This window comes from Pan paniscus, chromosome 3 (genome assembly GCF_029289425.2).
Source record: "Pan paniscus chromosome 3, NHGRI_mPanPan1-v2.0_pri, whole genome shotgun sequence".
Lineage (NCBI taxonomy): Eukaryota > Metazoa > Chordata > Mammalia > Primates > Hominidae > Pan > Pan paniscus.
Window position 1 is genome coordinate 105,018,737 of NC_073252.2, and position 20,074 is coordinate 105,038,810.

Below are 20,074 nucleotides of genomic sequence, written 5' to 3' on the forward strand. Positions count from 1 at the left end.
ATCTCCCTTTGGAGGAACCAATCACTCTACTACCATAAGACTGAGCCACAGAACATCTTGACTAAACCCAAAGCACAAAACTGGAATAGATATTTACAACTGCATTACTAAATCATATCAAGTTTCTTTCTTTGGTTCTTTTACATGCATTCACTTATGTGTTTACTGGAATAGAACATCTTGCTATTTATATACAACACTTCAACATGGCAATATTCTAGATCAGTGTAGGTCATAAAATATAGAAAGTAGCCAGAGTCTAGGAAAACTAAGATTTGGGGAGGTAATCCAGGTAATCTTACACTACCTAAACCAGTTCTACCAGGCTTCTTATATTTCAGGAGTCTGAGTAAGGAGACGATAGCCTGACTTGAGAGACAGGCTTACGATGATGAAAAGAAAGAGACCCATTAACACTTAGTGAGATCTTTTACCATTATTGCAGCGGGTACCGGGGCAGCACATGCCATCTCGGTGGCAGCGCTTCTTTTTTCTCCGACACACCATGCAGGCCGATGATCCTTGGTGAGGACTGTGGCAATACCTCCCAACTTCACACTCCTTATCACTGCTACAAGGGTAGGCCTGTCATCAAGTGAACAACACCAGAAGTAAAGGATTAGATCGTGTTTCACTTATGAAACATTACTATAGCAAATCATGATAGAAAATGAATCACAATGTATCTCACCCGGAAGGAACTATACCATCATCATAATGTTCTGAACCTAGAGCCTAAGTAGTCACACTTAATTGAGGACCTTATAAATATCTATTGCTTGATGACAAAGATAAAGCTGACGCTGTTTGTATATTTTCATTGACACAACGCTAGAGTTAGAATTTAGACTTTTATTGATTCATAGAACCCTTATGTGTGACTTTGGGGTCTCAAGAGCAGTTGTAATTATTGCATTGATGCTATTGTAAGGTAAAAATGACACAGCCATCTTAGCCACTCGATTTTTTCACCTGTTAAAGAACAATGAGAGAAATGTTAAATAAAACAACAAAGGGCTATGCTAGAAGCCAAAATGTATCTCCTGCCCAATTATGCAACAAATATTTTAAAAGTGAACCCTTTCAGCTCCTGCCTATAAAAGCAAGGAGGAGAAACATTTCCAGAACAGTTTGAGGCAGTGAATTATTTGGCACAAAGACACTAAGGAACAGGATCCTCATTCCAAACACGGTGATAAGCAGCAGTTGAGCTCCCAGCAGCCAGAGCGATGCTAAGCTCCAATTATATCATTATATTCCCAGGAAGCACAAAAGCAGACTCCTTACAGACCTGAAATAGCCCCACAGGCTACTACGCCTTCTATTGTAAAGAAAGAACCTCTGTTCATACATTTCTCTACCTAGGGGTATGTCCAGAAGGCTACTTCAGCAGTGTCATATATTATCTTAAAAAAAAATACATGTGAAATAATACAGAAGGTGGTCAGAGTTTAGGAAAATGAAGATTTCGGGGGTTATACATACATATATACCCATTTGTGCACCCCTTGCCTCTTGGAAGTATTTGGAACATTAAAAATGTCCCTGTGTTCAAAGACTGGAAGTTGAGAAACTAAAATGTCATAACCCACATCAAACTTACTCAGATTTTGAGGCAGGGAGACTCATTTGTAAACCTTTTTTCTTTTTTGAAGTTGATATTTTTCTCATTTTCAGAGTAATAGATGATTTTTTAATTGAAAATACAAAATATAAAATAAGCTATGTATTTGTTTTTAAGCAACCATAAATAATTTGAACATAAACTATGGGATAAAATGGTTATGGCTCTCAAATACTTAGTGAGATTTCAGTGCTTTACTTATGAATTAGGTTTGATGGTGTAGCTCGGCCTGCATTGCTCATGTCTTTTTTTCCTTTTATTTCTTTTACTCTTTCCCTTTCTTCCAGTGTCTTCTACTCCTGCCCATCTCCTGCATATATGTCTACACATTGAGCCCTCACATGTTTTCCGTTTAGGTGATCAGATCATCTTCAGTTAGAAAAAGGAAATGTGAAGTTTATGTACGAGTCTGAGAGATAAAAAATGTATTTTAGCATCAGTACAATTTCTTGTTTACCCTTTAAAGAATTATATAGAAAAACCACCGACTTCAAATTGAAAGTTATTTTGAAGGACTGCATAGTGGCAATGTTTGATGCATACTTTATAACTGGAGCCACACAAAGCTATAAAATAAATTTGCATTTCATTGTTCCACTCTGTAACTCCACCATTAGGCTTAAGAGAATCTTAGTGAGATGAAATTCAGACTATTAAGCCATTTTTCAAGAATCCAAGACTGATGAAAACAAAACAAATATCCCTTCCCGCCTTACCACACTCTTTCCCCCAAGCATTTTACCCCCTTCACATTTAAACCCATTAATTTTAATGAAATACAATTCACATGTTTCTGATTCATTTACATTTATTTCATCAAATTGTTTTGCAACAAACATTTGATGTTACAAGTTTCTTTCTTTCCTCAAAAATAGGACATGCTCTTTCAACGGAAATAAACATGTGCCACATAAAACATCATGTGCTATTTACAACTCAAATAACAAATCCTCAAGCCATTCTGAGTATAGGATAATCCTGGATTCCATCCCCCCAAAATAGTCCACAGGATACACTATTTTATTTATTAGCTGTTATTGATAGTTGTTTATTTTCTGGTTGTTTGGTAAAAGTAGCAGTGTCTGCCAAAAAATTGTGAATGGCGCATCACCATCTTTCCATTCTCAGTTGACAGGAACTGGAAAATATTAAAATGACAAATATCTGATGCAGATGACATTAAAAAATGGGATGCACAGTAGCCTTATATTTGAATGGGATTACAATAAAATTATAATAATTTAATTTTGAAAGAGGGAACCTCATTTGATCAAAAATAGAAAGTATATTAGAAAATACATAGTTTTATTATGCTCCAATATCTCTTTTAATTAACTTGAAGTAAAAATGACACAGGCAGAGAAAGTATGCCAAAAAATGCCTAACTATACAAGGTTATGTATATTGGGAACTTGTACTTGGAATGGAATTTCAGAACATAAATACTAGGAGACATTCTTTGGAAATTTTAAAAATAAATTTTTTAATAATTAAAAAGTAAAGTTGTATTACACAGCTTCTAATATGCCTATGTAACTCCTGGATCCAATAAACAGTCTTTATATATGAATACAATCAAGAAGGGATGAAATAAATTGATTAAAGAAGAGTATAGGGAAAGCAAGTGATATTTGGGGGCATGCCTTGCCCTCTGAAATCCATGTCCCTTAGCCCAGATGTTTTCAACTGTAAAGCTTACCTTGTAATAACTTCTAGCAAGAAAACATAAAACATGAAATAATATGGTTCTAACCCATTAATAACAATTCTCATGTCTTACTAAGCATAATGCATTTTATTTTAGTAAAGAGTTTTAAAGAAGGCATTTTCTACTGAAGTATGAGGGTTCTGCAGTTGCCAGTTGCCATTGGCTTTTTTCCTACATTAGCCCCTCTAAAGTTTCTGGAAATGATATCATTGGTGAAAGGGAGAGAGAGAGGGATAGAGGGTTAACAGTAGTTGTGGATGACCCTGAAGAAGCGATGACTGTGGCAATGAAAGGACTGCTGGAGGGAATTATATACATTAATTAAAGTGCCATTCAGAAACTCTCACATGGATAATCTTTATTTTCCATTTACTTTGACCTCCAAAGGCCATTGTCTAGTCTCATTTGATGATGGCTTTGTGACAAGCAACAAATAAGCTTGAATACCTTAGTCTAAGTTTCCCTTTAACGAAATCAATAATATGCTTACCTGGTACTTATTTTAAAGGTGAATTAAAGGTCTGATTTTTATTTTACTTGCTATGGCAATTGTTAATAGTGCATTCTCATGGCTCTTCATTTACCTGGAACAGACTAGATAACTTTTCCTTTTTGTCTGAGGAACAATGATTGTGTGGAAGACTGGAAATCAAGTGAAAGAATTAGGGAAGGACTCTAGTACACCTATCACATGCTAAACTGCCCCACAATTGAATCATACGCTCAGCTTATGAGCATCCAGGAATACTTAGCTTCATGCAGAATCATTCATTATTGCATCAGTTATAATTAGGAGATGAATTAATTCAGGACACCTAATAATAGCAAATGATTGGCCATAAATTCAGAATACATGAGAACTGTCAGTGATCAGGCCAAAAAAACAAAGACATTTTCTGCAACCCCCTTTCTAGGCTAAAAATAGAGTGAATTTCCACAAATAGCAGTGTTACTTATTATTACAACCATGACATGAACTAAAAGAAGAATAAACACATTGGACACATTTTGAAAATAAAATCTATCAGAAATTGGTATTTCGTTTTAGCATAAAATATTTTTTAAAGTCTGTTTCCTCTGTGCTAATTTAGAATCATTACCTAAAATTTTAGCAGTAAAGTAAAGAGAGTTTAAGTAACTGCTAGAAATAAGTAATGTGTGCTCAGTGGCAGGGAAATTAGAGACCTTGAGTTCTTCCCTGGCGTTCAGGCCTCAGATATCATTACTAAGAGCAATTAATAGTGAGAGTTTAAAGGATACATCGACAAGGTGACTGAGTGGTGACCTATGTGCTGAAGTTAGAGGTTAGAAAAATATACTTGGCCACATCTCTTTCTAGAAGCCTCCGAATACCAACAGCATGTCCTACTGCAGCTGTTGGAAAAAGAGAATACTGGCAGAAAACACTGACAAAGCTGTAAACAGTATTTTCTCATTCTATTTCTTGAGCACAGTTTTCTGTTCATTTAAACTCAATGTAAATCAGAGTTATAATCAAAAGTCCATAATGAAAATAATGATAATTAAATAATATTCTAATGAACAAAAGTAAAATAAAATGTAGTCACTCAATCTTCTTTGAAATAATTGAGTCTGTCTTCCCCCAAAGTCTTCTCAAAACTGCAGGAAGAAAAGGCCCATTAACTTGAGACTTACATTTAGGGTTGAATTAATTTTCACTTGCCTATCCCTTTGAACATGAAAATACAACAATGACGTAATCAGATCCCTAAGAACAATGAAAGGAGAAAAAGTGTTTTGGGTATCTCAGTAGCAAAATCATTGAATAAACCTTTGACTACAATTAAAACCTTAGTTTAACTCCTAAGTTTTCAAAATAATAATATTGTCCTTATTTAATGATGAGAGGAAGAAAAGAAGAGAGAAACATCACAGTGTTCATGTGGGATGGCCACCCATCTGGATTCTTGCAAGACCGTCCTAGTTTTTTTGTTGTTTTAATCGGGACAATCCTTTGTCCCCACAAGCACTGTTTGTAACAATCTCGGAAGTTTTCTGGAGCCAGAAAAACATCATCAGCTAGGCAGGCAGAAGAAAGCCTGCAGAGGACGACCCAGCTGTGGGAATGAAAAACATTTGAGGCTAGTAGATAGATGGAGGTAGCAGCAAAGAACTGGGGATGAGAATATATCTGGGGTCTCTGAGAGCACAGCAGAAGATTGGCAATTACATTTGGGAAACCTGATCGGACTGGCTTGCCCTGAGTCCTTAGAGAAAAGATTAATTTTCCTCATCATGATATTCTACATGATAGATCTATATTTCCACAAACAGTCAAGGTACACTACCCTTCAGGTGGTCACTTCAAAATCAAACACTAAAATGCAACTGCAGGAGGTGCAGGGACTTATATGTCAATCTGCCTGTGTGCTGTTGTATACTATCTGCCAAAGGCTGTGCAATCTCATCTTTCACTTTGTCTCCTATTACCTCTAGGGGATAAGGGTGTACTGGATGCATCTTTGAGGATTCATGAACATCAGGCCAGGGGGATTGAGCTATATTAAATTTAAGGGGAAAAGTTCGGATATTACATGATGTCCTGCATGTGTAGTTACAGGTTCATTAAGGCAGCTGCTTGGGTATTTATTCAGTATTCAATCAATATTTATTTAGTATTTATTTATTGAACACCAACTATGATCCAGAAACTACTAGGTCAGTGACAATACAGTCAAATGTATTGTCTGTTACCCCCAAAATAATTTTGAAAAAAACATATATCCTTCAATACATTTGACACTTAAAATTTTTTGGTGTGTGTGTTTTTGTATTAGTATGAAATATAATGTTAAACATTTTCTAAGATAAAATTTGCAGTAATTTGATATGAATAAAATAACTTTTGACTATTAATTATTAAACATTTTCTAAGATAAAATTTGCAGTAATTTGACATGATTAATAAAATGACTTCTGACTATTATATTAATCAAAGCATACTGATCCTGAAATTAATCACAACATATTTACTCATGGGCATTTTCTCTTGAAAAATTACATAATCTGAGAAACCTTCAGTTAGATTATAAAATATACAAGTCATCGCAACTATTTTGAACGTTCTGCCTACAGAATTTCCAGCTGGGGCCAAGTTTCACTTTTAAAAAATTAAGTATAAGACAAAGAAAGAAAGTACCTTTGTGAGTTTAAGATGCCCTGATCAATCATTAAACATATCTTTGTTCCAATCAAAATTCCAAATTTTACTTATTTGTCACCTAAAAAAGTTTTTGTACCCTTGGCTAATGCAGTCTATTGAGATTTGGAATGCATGAAGGTTTTGCCTTTTTTTGCCACATAAAATGGCAAAAAATTAATGTAAACCCAGGCATATTCCTTGAGAATTTTAAGAAAAAAATTGGAAGTTGAGGATCTGGACATTGATTTTATTAGAACAACTCATGCTCTGCACCCCATGGAAAATATTTCAGTACCTTTTACACATGTTCATTTTAAGGCTAGGGTAGTTAGAAAATTGGTTTTTGATACGAAAGATCAGAGATGAAAGAGTATCTCCTAAAACTATCTGAATTACAAATTAGGAATGGATTTTTTCTAGTGGTCCATTAGCCTCTCCAATGTATTCAGAAAGCGTCATTTAAATCCAAAGAAACAGTAACTCTATCAAATGAAGGCAAGGTCCTCTTTAACTTTGGTTGCTCCTCCCTGTTCTCTGTATGTCATTAAACCAAAAGGAAATTCTAGGGAATGCTCTACTTTGAACATAGACCACATTCTGAACTGTAGCATGTACAATACTGATATTGATCATGGGATGAATGGAGAGAGCTAAACTTTTCCATATGGTCTCAGCTCCTAGAGATATCTAAACTACGAGGTTTACCTGGCTCTTGATTGTTTTTGTTTGTTTTAGACCCATCCCCACTCATTTAAAATGGATAGGACAGAACACTTCCACTCTATGCTCAAAAAGCAGCATCTCAGGTTTTACAGCAGTGGTTGGGAGTAATATATAATTATAAAGTACTCTATAATTTGTAATTGGATAAGTATAATTGTCCTAACCAAAAGAGGAAGAAACTGCACAATCTTAAGGTCTCTTCCAAATCTGGGATTTATAGTAAAACATTTTCATTGTTGCCTTATAAATTTTCCTGATATCATGACCTAATTTCACTTCAGAGAAGTAACATGGTAGGGCAAAATTTGGAGTTATACTGCAATTCAATTTATGCTTCCTTAAATCAAACAAAATTGATTGGTTGAGTGACCGTTAGCTAAATTACTGAATCTTAGTTTCTTCTATGATAAAAATGGATAAAATTTCTGAATTCAGCAGTGTTTCCCTGCTTACTTAATCATAAAAATTCCATGGGGTTTCTTTACAAATTACTGCTTCACAGACCCTTCTACTAGAGATTCTATTTCTAGAAGACTGGATGGGGTCCAGGAATCTGTACTTTTAACAAATACTGTCCTGGTGATGATACAATAAGGTAAGATAGGGAAACATGGCTATATAGAACTGTTGCAAGATTACTGATGCCTCCTGCATGTATATCATACTGAAAATGCCTGGTCTGTATAAAATGCAACTCAGTATTACCTCCAGATAGACATGGGTCTAAGTGAAGGATTAGTTCCCTGAAAACAACATGAGTCTAAATGAGAGGCTCACTGACAATAACAACAATTTCCAGGAAGGTTCATCTTCACTCCTAGTGCTTAGCCACTGTGCTTGGTGGTGGTGGGCTTGAGAATTTCTACAACTGTATGAAAAAGTAAAATAACGCATAACAAACACACCAGTGCACTTTGGGAGGAACGCTGTGTGGACTCAGAGCTGTCAACACACCCATTATGGCTGGATTGTTTCATATCCTCAAGTGGTATACACCTATGTCTTGCTGGCAATGCGCAAACTTTGCATTTTCTTTATATTTTGTATCCAGTGGGCCCTTACAAAACACTCTTCTTCCCCATATCAAGCATAATAAATAGATGATGTCTGCTTTTATTATATGCTCTTCTTTGTATAGCATCACCTTTCTCTTTTCCAATGAAAATGACATTTAAAATTCAAAAGTTTATATTCAGGTAGATATGAAAACATACTTTCAAATTGTTGTTTAGAAAATACTTTTTTATGATTATAGAACAGGTTATGGTTGGTGAATATTTCTGCACCCAAAATGTAAACACTTGTGAGTTTTAAATGTTATACAAGTTTAAGTAATTTTTAACTTATGGGTTCAGAAATGAGGATGTAAGTTTCCTGTAAATGTGTGTGTGTGTGTGTGTGTGTGTATGTATGTATATATACATATATACACACACTATATATATATACATATGCATACACACAGATACACACACACACACACACACACATATGTATGTATAAAGTTAGCTCAAATTATCTCAGGAAATATGCCCAGAAATTGTGTAACAGGAAGGTAGACAGGATTATTGAGACCAGACAGGATCAAGAACAGAGGAAAGGAAAAAACTTCGTTTACATTTAAACTCTTTTAAACATTTTGTAATCTGCACTAGATGCAAGTATTACCTATTAAAATTAATGCAATTTAAAGAGGAGCTAATACTACAATACTAAAGTGAAATGTCTTCTTGCTAGTTTATGCTTTATGGTTTCATACTAAGAGAGCTGGAAAAATTTCATTTTCCTAGAGGCAGAGCTTTTTAGAAGAGGTATCAAGCACCCCGACTGAAGTTTCTTTATTAAAAATTGTGTTTTGTTTCAGAAATATCACCTTAATAGCAGAATTAGACTACCAATGTAACATTCAAATACATACACAAACACACACATATAATATACATACACATACACAATGCATTGTTTTTAACAATTATTTAATTGAGCTAATGTTTATTGCCTTGGTTAATTTCATTTAATATAGAAATTTCCAAATGTAACACTTCTCTAATCTTGTTGAATTCTCTTTCATTTCCTCTAGGAATTAGGCCAGATCAATAGTCAAATTCTACTCTGCTTTTGAAGAAACAGCTGAAGGAAGCAGATAAAATTTGAAAGACTGTTCTTTCATGGTTGGGAAGATAGAAAAAAGCAAAGCAAAATATAATCCTCGATATTCATTCTACGGTGAAATGACTTCTAATTTCCATTTAAAAAGAGATACTTTAAGGGCTACAAAATTTTTGCTTAAAAATTATAAAATGTTCCCATTTTAATGTAGAACCTATACACAAGAAGGCAGGAAGCATTTTATCCCTCAGGTGTGCTGGTGCAGAGAGACAATGACTTGAGAAAAAGCTGGCCCCAAATGATTACCTACAGAGTTTGAGCAAGAGGATTGCTCAACAGTGATCACCACAAAGTTTAAATAGACTAATAAACCTTTTGGTTAAAAAAGCATGACAAGGGAGGAGCCAAGATGGCCGAATAGGAACAGCTCCGGTCTACAGCTCCCAGCATGAGCGACGCAGAAGATGGTGATTTCTGCATTTCCATCTGAGGTACCGAGTTCATCTCACTAGGGAGTGCCAGACAGTGGGTGCAGGTCAGTGGGTGCACGCACTGTGCGCGAGCCAAAGCAGGGCGAGGCATTGCCTCACTTGGGAAGCGCAAGGGGTCAGGGAGTTCCCTTTCCGAGTCAAAGAAAGGGGTGATGGACGGCACCTGGAAAATCGGGTCACTCCCACCCGAATACTGCGCTTTTCCAACGGGCTTAAAAAACGGCACACCATGAGATTATATCCCGCACCTGGCTCGGAGGGACCTACAACCACAGAGTCTCACTGATTGCTAGCACAGCAGTCTGAGATCAAACGGCAAGGTGGCAGCGAGGCTGGGGGAGGGGCGCCCGCCATTGCCCAGGCTTGCTTAGGTAAACAAAGCAGCCTGGAAGCTCCAACTGGGTGGAGCCCACCACAGCTCAAGGAGGCCTGCCTGCCTCTGTAGGCTCCACCTCTGCCAGCAGGGCACAGACAAACAAAGAGACAGCAGTAACCTCTGCAGACTTAAATGTCCCTGTCTGACAGCTTTGAAGAGAGCAGTGGTTCTCCCAGCACGCAGCTGGAGATCTGAGAACCGGCAGACTGCCTCCTCAAGTGGATCCCTGACCCCTGACCCCCGAGCAGCCTAACTGGGAGGCACACCCCAGCAGGGGCACACTGACACCTCACACGGCAGGGTATTCCAACAGACCTGCAGCTGAGGGTCCTGTCCATTAGAAGGAAAACTAATAAACAGAAAGGACATCCACACCAAAAACCCATCTGTACATCACCATCATCAAAGACAAAAAGTAGATAAAACCACAAAGATGGGGAAAAAACAGAACAGAAAAACTGGAAACTCTAAATAGCAGAGCGCCTCTCCTCCTCCAAAGGAACGCAGTTCCTCACCAGCAATGGAACAAAGCTGGATAGAGAATGACTTTGACGAGCTGAGAGAAGAAGGCTTCAGACGATCAAATTACTTTGAGCTACGGGAGGACATTCAAACCAAAGGCAAAGAAGTTGAAAACTTTGAAAAAAATTTAGAAGAATGTATAACTAGAATAACCAATACAGAGAAGTGCTTAAAGGAGCTGATGGAGCTGAAAACCAAGGCTCAAGAACTACGTGAAGAATGCAGAAGCCTCAGGAGCCGATGCAATCAACTGGAAGAAAAGGTATCAGCGATGGAAGATGAAATGAATGAAATGAAGCGAGAAGGGAAGTTTAGAGAAAAAAGAATAAAAAGAAATGAGCAAAGCCTCCAAGAAATATGGGACTATGTGAAAAGACCAAATCTACGTCTGATTGGTGTACCTGAAAGTGATGGGGAGAATGGAACCAAGTTGGAAAACACTCTGCAGGATATTATCCAGGAGAACTTCCCCAATCTAGCAAGGCAGGCCAACGTTCAGATTCAGGAAATACAGAGAACGCCACAAAGATACTCCTCGAGAAGAGCAACTCCAAGACACATAATTGTCAGATTCACCAAAGTTGAAATGAAGGAAAAAATGTTAAGGGCAGCCAGAGAGAAAGGTCGGGTTACCCTCAAAGGGAAGCCCATCAGACTAACAGCAGATCTCTCGGCAGAAACCCTACAAGCCAGAAGAGAGTGGGGGCCAATATTCAACATTCTTAAAGAAAAGAATTTTCAACCCAGAATTTCATATCCAGCCAAGCTAAGCTTCATAAGTGAAGGAGAAATAAAATACTTTACAGACAAGCAAATGCTGAAAGATTTTGTCACCACCAGACCTGCCCTAAAAGAGCTCCTGAAGGAAGCGCTAAACATGGAAAGGAACAACCAGTACCAGCCGCTGCAAAATCATGCCAAAATGTAAAGACTATCGAGACTAGGAAGAAACTGCATCAACTAACGAGCAAAACCACCAGCTAACATCATAATGACAGGATCAAATTCACACATAACAATATTAACTTTAAATGTAAATGGACTAAATGCTCCAATTAAAAGACACAGACTGGCAAATTGGATAAAGAGTCAAGACCCATCAGTGTGCTGTATTCAGGAAACCCATCTCACGGGCAGAGACACACATAGGCTCAAAATAAAAGGATGGAGGAAGATCTACCAAGCAAATGGAAAACAAAAAAAGGCAGGGGTTGCAATCCTAGTCTCTGATAAAACAGACTTTAAACCAACAAAGATCAAAAGAGACAAAGAAGGCCATTACATAATGGTAAAGGGATCAATTCAACAAGAAGAGCTAACTATCCTAAATATATATGCAACCAATACAGGAGCACCCAGATTCATTAAGCAAGTCCTGAGTGACCTACAAAGAGACTTAGACTCCCACACAATAATAATGGGAGACTTTAACACCCCACTGTCAACATTAGACAGATCAACGAGACAGAAAGTCAACAAGGATACCCAGGAATTGAACTCAGCTCTGCACCAAGCGGACCTAATAGACATCTACAGAACTCTCCACCCCAAATCAACAGAATATACATTTTTCTCAGCACCACACCACACCTATTCCAAAATTGACCACATACTTGGAAGTAAAGCTCTCCTCAGCAAATGTAAAAGAAAAGAAATTATAACAAACTATCTCTCAGACCACAGTGCAATCAAACTAGAACTCAGGATTAAGAATCTCACTCAAAGCCGCTCAACTACATGGAAAATGAACAACCTGCTCCTCAATGACTACTGGGTACATAACGAAATGAAGGCAGAAATAAAGATGTTCTTTGAAACCAACGAGAACAAAGACACAACATACCAGAATCTCTGGGACGCATTCAAAGCAGTGTGTAGAGGGAAATTTATAGCACTAAATGCCCACAAGAGAAAGCAGGAAAGATCCGAAATTGACACCCTAACATCACAATTAAAAGAACTAGAAAAGCAAGAGCAAACACATTCAAAAGCTAGCAGAAGGCAAGAAATAACTAAAATCAGAGCAGAACTGAAGGAAATAGAGACACAAAAAACCCTTCAAAAAATCAATGAATCCAGGAGCTGGTTTTTTGAAAGGATCAACAAAATTGATAGACCGCTAGCAAGAATAATAAAGAAAAAAAGAGAGAAAAATCAAATAGATGCAATAAAAAATGATAAAGGGGATATCACCACCGATCCCACAGAAATACAAACTACCATCAGAGAATACTACAAACACCTCTACGCAAATAAACTAGAAAATCTAGAAGAAATGGATAAATTCCTCAACACATACACTCTCCCAAGACTAAACCAGGAAGAAGTTGAATCTCTGAATAGACCAATAACAGGATCTGAAATTGTGGCAATAATCAATAGCTTACCAACTAAAAAGAGTCCAGGACCAGATGGATTCACAGCCGAATTCTACCAGAGGTAAAAGGAGGAAATGGTACCATTCCTTCTGAAACTATTCCAATCAATAGAAAAAGAGGGAATCCTCCCTAACTCTTTTTATGAGGCCAGCATCATTCTGATACCAAAGCCAGGCAGAGACACAACAAAAAAAGAGAATTTTAGACCAATATCCTTAATGAACATTGATGCAAAAATCCTCAACAAAATACTGGCAAAACGAATCCAGCAGTACATCAAAAAGCTTATTCACCATGATCAAGTGGGCTTCATCCCTGGGATGCAAGGCTGGTTCAATATATGCAAATCAACAAATGTAATCCAGCATATAAACAGAGCCAAAGACAAAAACCACATGATTATCTCAATAGATGCAGAAAAGGCCTTTGACAAAATTCAACAACCTTCATGCTAAAAACTCTCAATAAATTAGGTATTGATGGGATGTATTTCAAAATAATAAGAGCTATCTATGACAAACCCACAGCCAATATCATACTGAATGGGCAAAAACTGGAAGCATTCCCATTGAAAACTGGCACAAGACAGGGATGCCCTCTCTCACCACTCCTATTCAACAGAGTGTTGGAAGTTTTGGCCAGGGCAGTTAGGCAGGAGAAGGAAATAAAGGGCATTCAATTAGGAAAAGAGGAAGTCAAATTGTCCCTGTTTGCAGATGACATGATTGTATATCTAGAAAACCCCATTGTCTCAGCCCAAAATCTCCTTAAGCTGATAAGCAACTTCAGCAAAGTCTCAGGATACAAAATCAATGTGCAAAAATCACAAGCATTCTTATACACCAACAACAGACAAACAGAGAGCCAAATCATGAGTGAACTCCCATTCACAATTGCTTCAAAGAGAATAAAATACCTAGGAATCCAACTTACAAGGGATGTGAAGGACCTCTTCAAGGAGAACTACAAACCACTGCTCAAGGAAATAAAAGAGTATACAAACAAATGTAAGAACATTACATGCTCATGAGTAGGAAGAATCAATATCGTGAAAATGGCCATCTGTAATTTACAGATTCAATGCCATCCCCATCAAGCTACCAATGACTTTCTTCACAGAATTGGAAAAAACTACTTTCAAGTTCATATGGAACCAAAAAAGAGCCCGCATCGCCAAGTCAATCCTAAGCCAAAAGAACAAAGCTGGAGGCATCACACTACCTGACTTCAAACTATACTACAAGGCTACAGTAACCAAAACAGCATGGTACTGATACCAAAACAGAGATATAGATCAATGGAACAGAACACAGCCCTCAGAAATAATGCTGCATATCTACAACTATCTGATCTTTGACAAACCTGAGAAAAATAAGCAATGGGGAAAGGATTCCCTATTTAATAAATGGTGCTGGGAAAACTGGCTAGCCATATGTAGAAAGCTGAAACTGGATCCCTTCCTTACACCTTATACGAAAAAATTAATTCAAGATGGATTAAAGACTTAAACGTTAGACCTAAAACCATAAAAACCCTAGAAGAAAACCTAGGCAATACCATTCAGGACATAGGCATGGGCAAGGACTTCATGTCTAAAACACCAAAAGCAATGGCAACAAAAGCCAAAATTGACAACTGGGATCTAATTAAACTAAAGAGCTTCTGCACAGCAAAAGAAACTACCATCAGAGTGAACAGGCAACCTGCAAAATGGGAGAAAATTTTCGCAACCTACTCATCTGACAAAGGGCTAATATCCAGAATCTACAATGAACTCAAACAAATTTACAAGAAAAAACAAATAACCCCATCAAAAAGTGGGCAAAGGACATGAACAGACACTTCTCAAAAGAAGACATTTATGCAGCCAAAAAACACATGAAAAAATGCTCATCGTCACTGGCCGTCAGAGAAATGCAAATCAAAACCACAGTGAGATACCATCTCACACCAGTTAGAATGGCAATCATTAAAAAGTCAGGAAACAACAGGTGCTGGAGAGGATGTGCAGAAATAGGAACACTTTTACACTGTTGGTGGGACTGTAAACTAGTTCAACCATTGTGGAAGTCAGTGTGGCGATTCCTCAGGGATCTAGAACTGGAAATACCATTTGACCCAGCCATCCCATTACTGGGTATATACCCAAAGGACTATAAATCATGCTGCTATAAAGACACATGCACACGTATGTTTATTGCGGCATTATTCACAATAGCAAAGACTTGGAACCAACCCAAATGTCCAACAATGATAGACTGGATTAAGAAAATGTGGCACATATACACCATGGAATACTATGCAGCCATAAAAAAGGATGAGTTCATGTCCTTTGTAAGGACATGGATGAAATTGGAAATCATCATTGTCAGTAAACTATCGCAAGAACAAAAACCAAACACCGCATATTCTCACTCATAGGTGGGAATTGAACAATGAGATCACATGGACACAGGAAGGGGAATATCACACTCTGGGGACTGTTGTGTGGTGGGGGGAGGGGAGAGGGATAGCATTGGGAGATACGCCTAATGCTAGATGACGAGTTAGTGGGGGCAGCGCACCAGCATGGCACATGTATACATATGTAACTAACCTGCACAATGTGCACATGTACCCTAGAACTTAAAGTATAATAAATAAAATAAAATAAAATAAAAAAATAAAAATAAAATTAAAAAAAAGCATGACAAGGAGGTGATTCACAGCTCCACCACAGAACTCTACCTAACTGATCCTTTTCTCCCTTTGCCATTTGAAGAAAATAAACAGTAAGTCTGTTTATTTTTCTGGAATAAGTTCTGGATTAAGATCATCATGTCTCCCCGAGATATAGAAGGACTTAGATGCAAGTTATATTTGCAACAGGATAAGGGACTTTAACTCCTGAGCTTTGAACAAGATAGCTTGTCCATTAGTAAGAGAAAGAAATGGAAGTTATCTCATATAATCAGTTCTTTTACTATCTGTATGCCTTCCCATTTTCCAGCCTGATTACTTCTCTAGGTATCTCAGGCCTATATTTACATAACCTGTAAAATAGGTAAGGATATGTGTTCCATGCCTGAGCTACATTCTCATTTCTTTGGACTGTTCAGTTGTCAAGGCAGATCTCACACAGCATTTTATGCAGTGAAGCACCCCAAGTACACTATATTGTCCATCTAATCGTCACTGGGTTCCAAAACTCAGGACAAACTATGTTTGAGAGAGTTTGGGCAGTGTCAGAGTTTCAGCATAATGATAGGGTTAAGCATCCTGCTAGAAGTGCTGCTTATTTTTCTGACAGATAGAATTTTACAACAGCCAAAGCTACTCATTTATTTCAGACATTTTCCAGATGATTTAGTTAAAAAGCTCCAGCATGGAGGGAATTTTTCTTTTAAGTTCCTGATAATAGCAATAATATGACCACATGTTATTTATTAAAATACTTTTCTAAAAAATAATCAATATCTCAGTACATACATGGACTTGCCTCTCAGCCTTCTACCAGCATAAATTAATTTAAATTTTTATTATTTGGAAGAAGGAAAGGTCAGCTCACAAGGGCAAAAGAGATTTATGTCTAGTCAACAACATGGTACAGAGAAAGACTCTATCAAAATGTTCTGTTTGAATGCTTTGCTAGAGGATTTGAAAGGGAGGAAATTATAAGCCAGATGATAGATGCTTTGGTTTGTGTGACCCTAGTGTTCAAATCTCAGCCTCAGAAATGTGGTACATCTTGTGATGACATACACAACGTGTTAGTAATCCCCAAAAGAACATACTGAAGATGTTGGTCCCCCACACCACCCACATCCCAGTACATCTGCTTTGGTGTGGTGACCAGTACATTCTCAATAGTGCAAGAAAGGAAAGATTTGTTACCAGATAAAAAAATGAAATCCTGTCTCCAGATTTAAGTCACTTTCCCTCCATCCCACTGGTTCTTCTAGTCTATTTAAAGAGTATACTCCTCTATATTGCTGCTACTTCTTTTGTTGGCCCTTATTCATTACTCAGGATCCCCAGATATACTAGACTCTTTTTAAGAGTCTCTATGTCTGGCCTCCCATTCCAGTAGCCTTTGCAGCAGATATGGGGCTTCAAAAAGTGAGCTGGGAGGGAGAGTGGAAAAGAAAGGAAAACTCAGATAAGAAATACCCCTCAGGGATTGAGATACATAACACATAATTTGAGTGCTGTTTTGGGTAATAAGAAGTCTAGGCAAACAAAACAAATTAAATTTATTAACCAACTGGCTAATAGAGCTTTTATACAACTTTGCTAGGGTCAGTCTGTAATCTTATTCTTGTTTCAAATTTTTTTTTCCCTCACATTGAACAGTGAAGTGTATCTGGAACTATGTTTAGTACGCTATATAAAATCTTGCCTGGTGTTTGTTTTAACCAAAGAAGGAATCTACATTACAAATAAGACTACCCAGAAACATGTCTGTTCTTAATATGCTATATAAACCCTGTGTTCCCTGCCTACTTCTCCAGGTCTTGTATTACACACTCCAGCTGTACGGTACTACTTGCACATCCCCTAGTCAGCCACACTCCTTCAGGACTCATTGCATTTGCAAAGTTTCCCTCTGCCAAGAACACCCTTCCTCCATTTACTTCATCATGAGAACAACTCCAACTCATCATTTGGAGATTATATCAACTGACTTCACTTTTAAGCAAACTTCCAAGCTGGCTGACCACCCCCGATAAGCTTGATGTTCCATTTAACCTGCATGTTGCTGACACCACATGCTTCTTTGCACCATGATGTAGATTATGCTCTGTTGAATTCTTCGTCTGCCCTACCTATACTCTTTGAGTAAGGAAATCATCTTTCATTTCTGTATCTTCAGTGGCCACATTATACCTGGAATAATTTACCATTCCACAATTTATCCACTAATGAATTAATGCATGAAATTTGTTGCAACAGTGGTTGGAAGTTTGTAGCATTAAATTGACAAAAATACTCACTTAAGAACCCATCAGGAAATGGTAAAAAGGAAAATATTGAAGATTAAAGAGTTGACTTTGTGGATATTTTTAAATTGATTTTTAAAATTGAAGTCCTACAAAAGCTATTTATAACCTATACAGTATAAAGGGAAGAGTATTATATGTATTTGAGAAGAAAGAACATTGGCTAGTGAGTACTTTTGCAGTCAGCAACTTGGCTGCAAGTATTTTATGTTGAACCATCAGTCCAAATTTTCAAGTACTATCATCAGTTCTGCATTACATTTCTACAGATGATCATGTTTTTCATCTGTAAATTGTATGTGATGAAAATTAGGCTCTTTCATTTCTAAGTGGCATACATTGTTTCTGCCCCAGCAATAATGATTCCCCAATAGCCATTCAGAGCAGTAACTATTTTACCCCTTTTCTAATCATCTGGAAATTCTTCAAGCCTATTGGCATGTGGGAGCTATGACAATGGGTATTTCTGAGGATCATATGGCACTGGTGACACTTCCATCCTAAACAATTATTTCTAAGTTGTCTTTGCCCTTGTCGCTAAATATATTTCTTGTTGGTGGATCATATCTGATAGTATTCCTAGTTAAGCACCATCGCTATGAGGTGTTATTGCAAAGGATCAAGAATATATTTCATGACAGCTTCCTTTAAACATCTTGGGGGTGCATAGACTTCAACATCTTGTTGGTACTAAGGAGATCAATTTCTTGATACACTTTAGTCACAGTAATATAGCAACCAGTACCTAACAAGTAAAGTACATTTTTCCAAATGCTTGCCTCATAGAATGTCACCACCCAACATTTATATGATGTCTAACTTGTTTATGATCCTAAACAAATTGAGTTAAACAAGGTTCTCACCAGCTATGTTAAATTAGTGAAACCTCATGGCATGTTCGTTTTCATCAGAAAGGTAGACAATGCTTCTAGGTATTGAACCAAATTCATTTCAAATCATGTCTGCAATCTTTGTACACATCTATACAACTCCTCTCATTATGCACATGCTTATTAAAGTTTTAGAAACACCCATATATTTTTTCATACCCTGATCCCAGGTTTAAAACCCTACAGAAATTTACATAATTTAAAGAAATTTACATACTTTCTTTAGCATAAGCTTGGTTCACATGTGATATTTGTAGAAAGATGATATAATCCTGTTACCTGGACAAAGAGGCAAGAAATAAGAACTCTACTTTCTAGGTTAAATTTCCTAAGTTACATGTTTGCTACATGTTTTGAGTCCAGACAGGGATGTCACTGTGCATTTGAAAATGTTAAGTCTTATAAATCTAGCTGTACACTGTGCATTTATAAGTCTATAAGACTTATAAATCTAGCTGTACACTCTAGAGACCAGAGTAATTGGATTCCCTTGTTCTATAAGAGGAAAGACACTGAAACACCTGGGCACAGCAGGTATCAAACAGGATGGATTACCGTCTGACTATAACATTTCCTAGGTTTAAATGAGATCACCAGAACTTTATTCACACAAACAACTCAGGTTGTTTCCACATTAAAATTGGATGAAGTGATGTTTATTATAAAACCTAGCACTAGCCAGGCTCCTGTCTGAGGACAGACAGATCAAAAGCATAAGGTTATGGTCATGCACCACTCTTCATCTTCCCTTCTAGAGCACAGCACTGTCTGATACACACTGATCAAATTTTGCCCAGGATTTTAAGTAGGATGTTGTGAAAAAGCAAAGAATGGGCCCTTGAAATAAAACAGTTCATCCTACAGTAAAGAGAATTGGAACTGTACTTTTATTAATGGCACATTGAAAGCCATTTACAACTTGCAAGTGATGCTTCCGAGAAACATTAGAAAGATTTTCTTATATAGAAATGTTAATAGGTGTCATAAAATTTGCTAAAAAGTTCAGTCCTATTTTCTGGGAACCTCCCAATAAGAAATTACAGATTTTCAAACACAGTGTAACAAAATGAACCAGTTAGAGGAGTAATCAGCCAGTTACTGCTTATATAAT

At 37.2% G+C, this 20,074-nt stretch overlaps 1 protein-coding gene across 1 annotated transcript in view; it reads right to left on the reverse strand.

Annotated features, from left to right (window-relative positions):
• DKK2 (dickkopf WNT signaling pathway inhibitor 2) overlaps positions 1-20,074 on the reverse strand; it is a 115,000-nt gene that overhangs the window by 3,563 nt on the left and 91,363 nt on the right. The window contains exon 2 of the mRNA XM_003829989.6: positions 435-585. Coding sequence (XP_003830037.1) covers positions 435-585 — 151 coding nt within the window. The remainder of the gene's footprint in view (positions 1-434; positions 586-20,074) is intronic.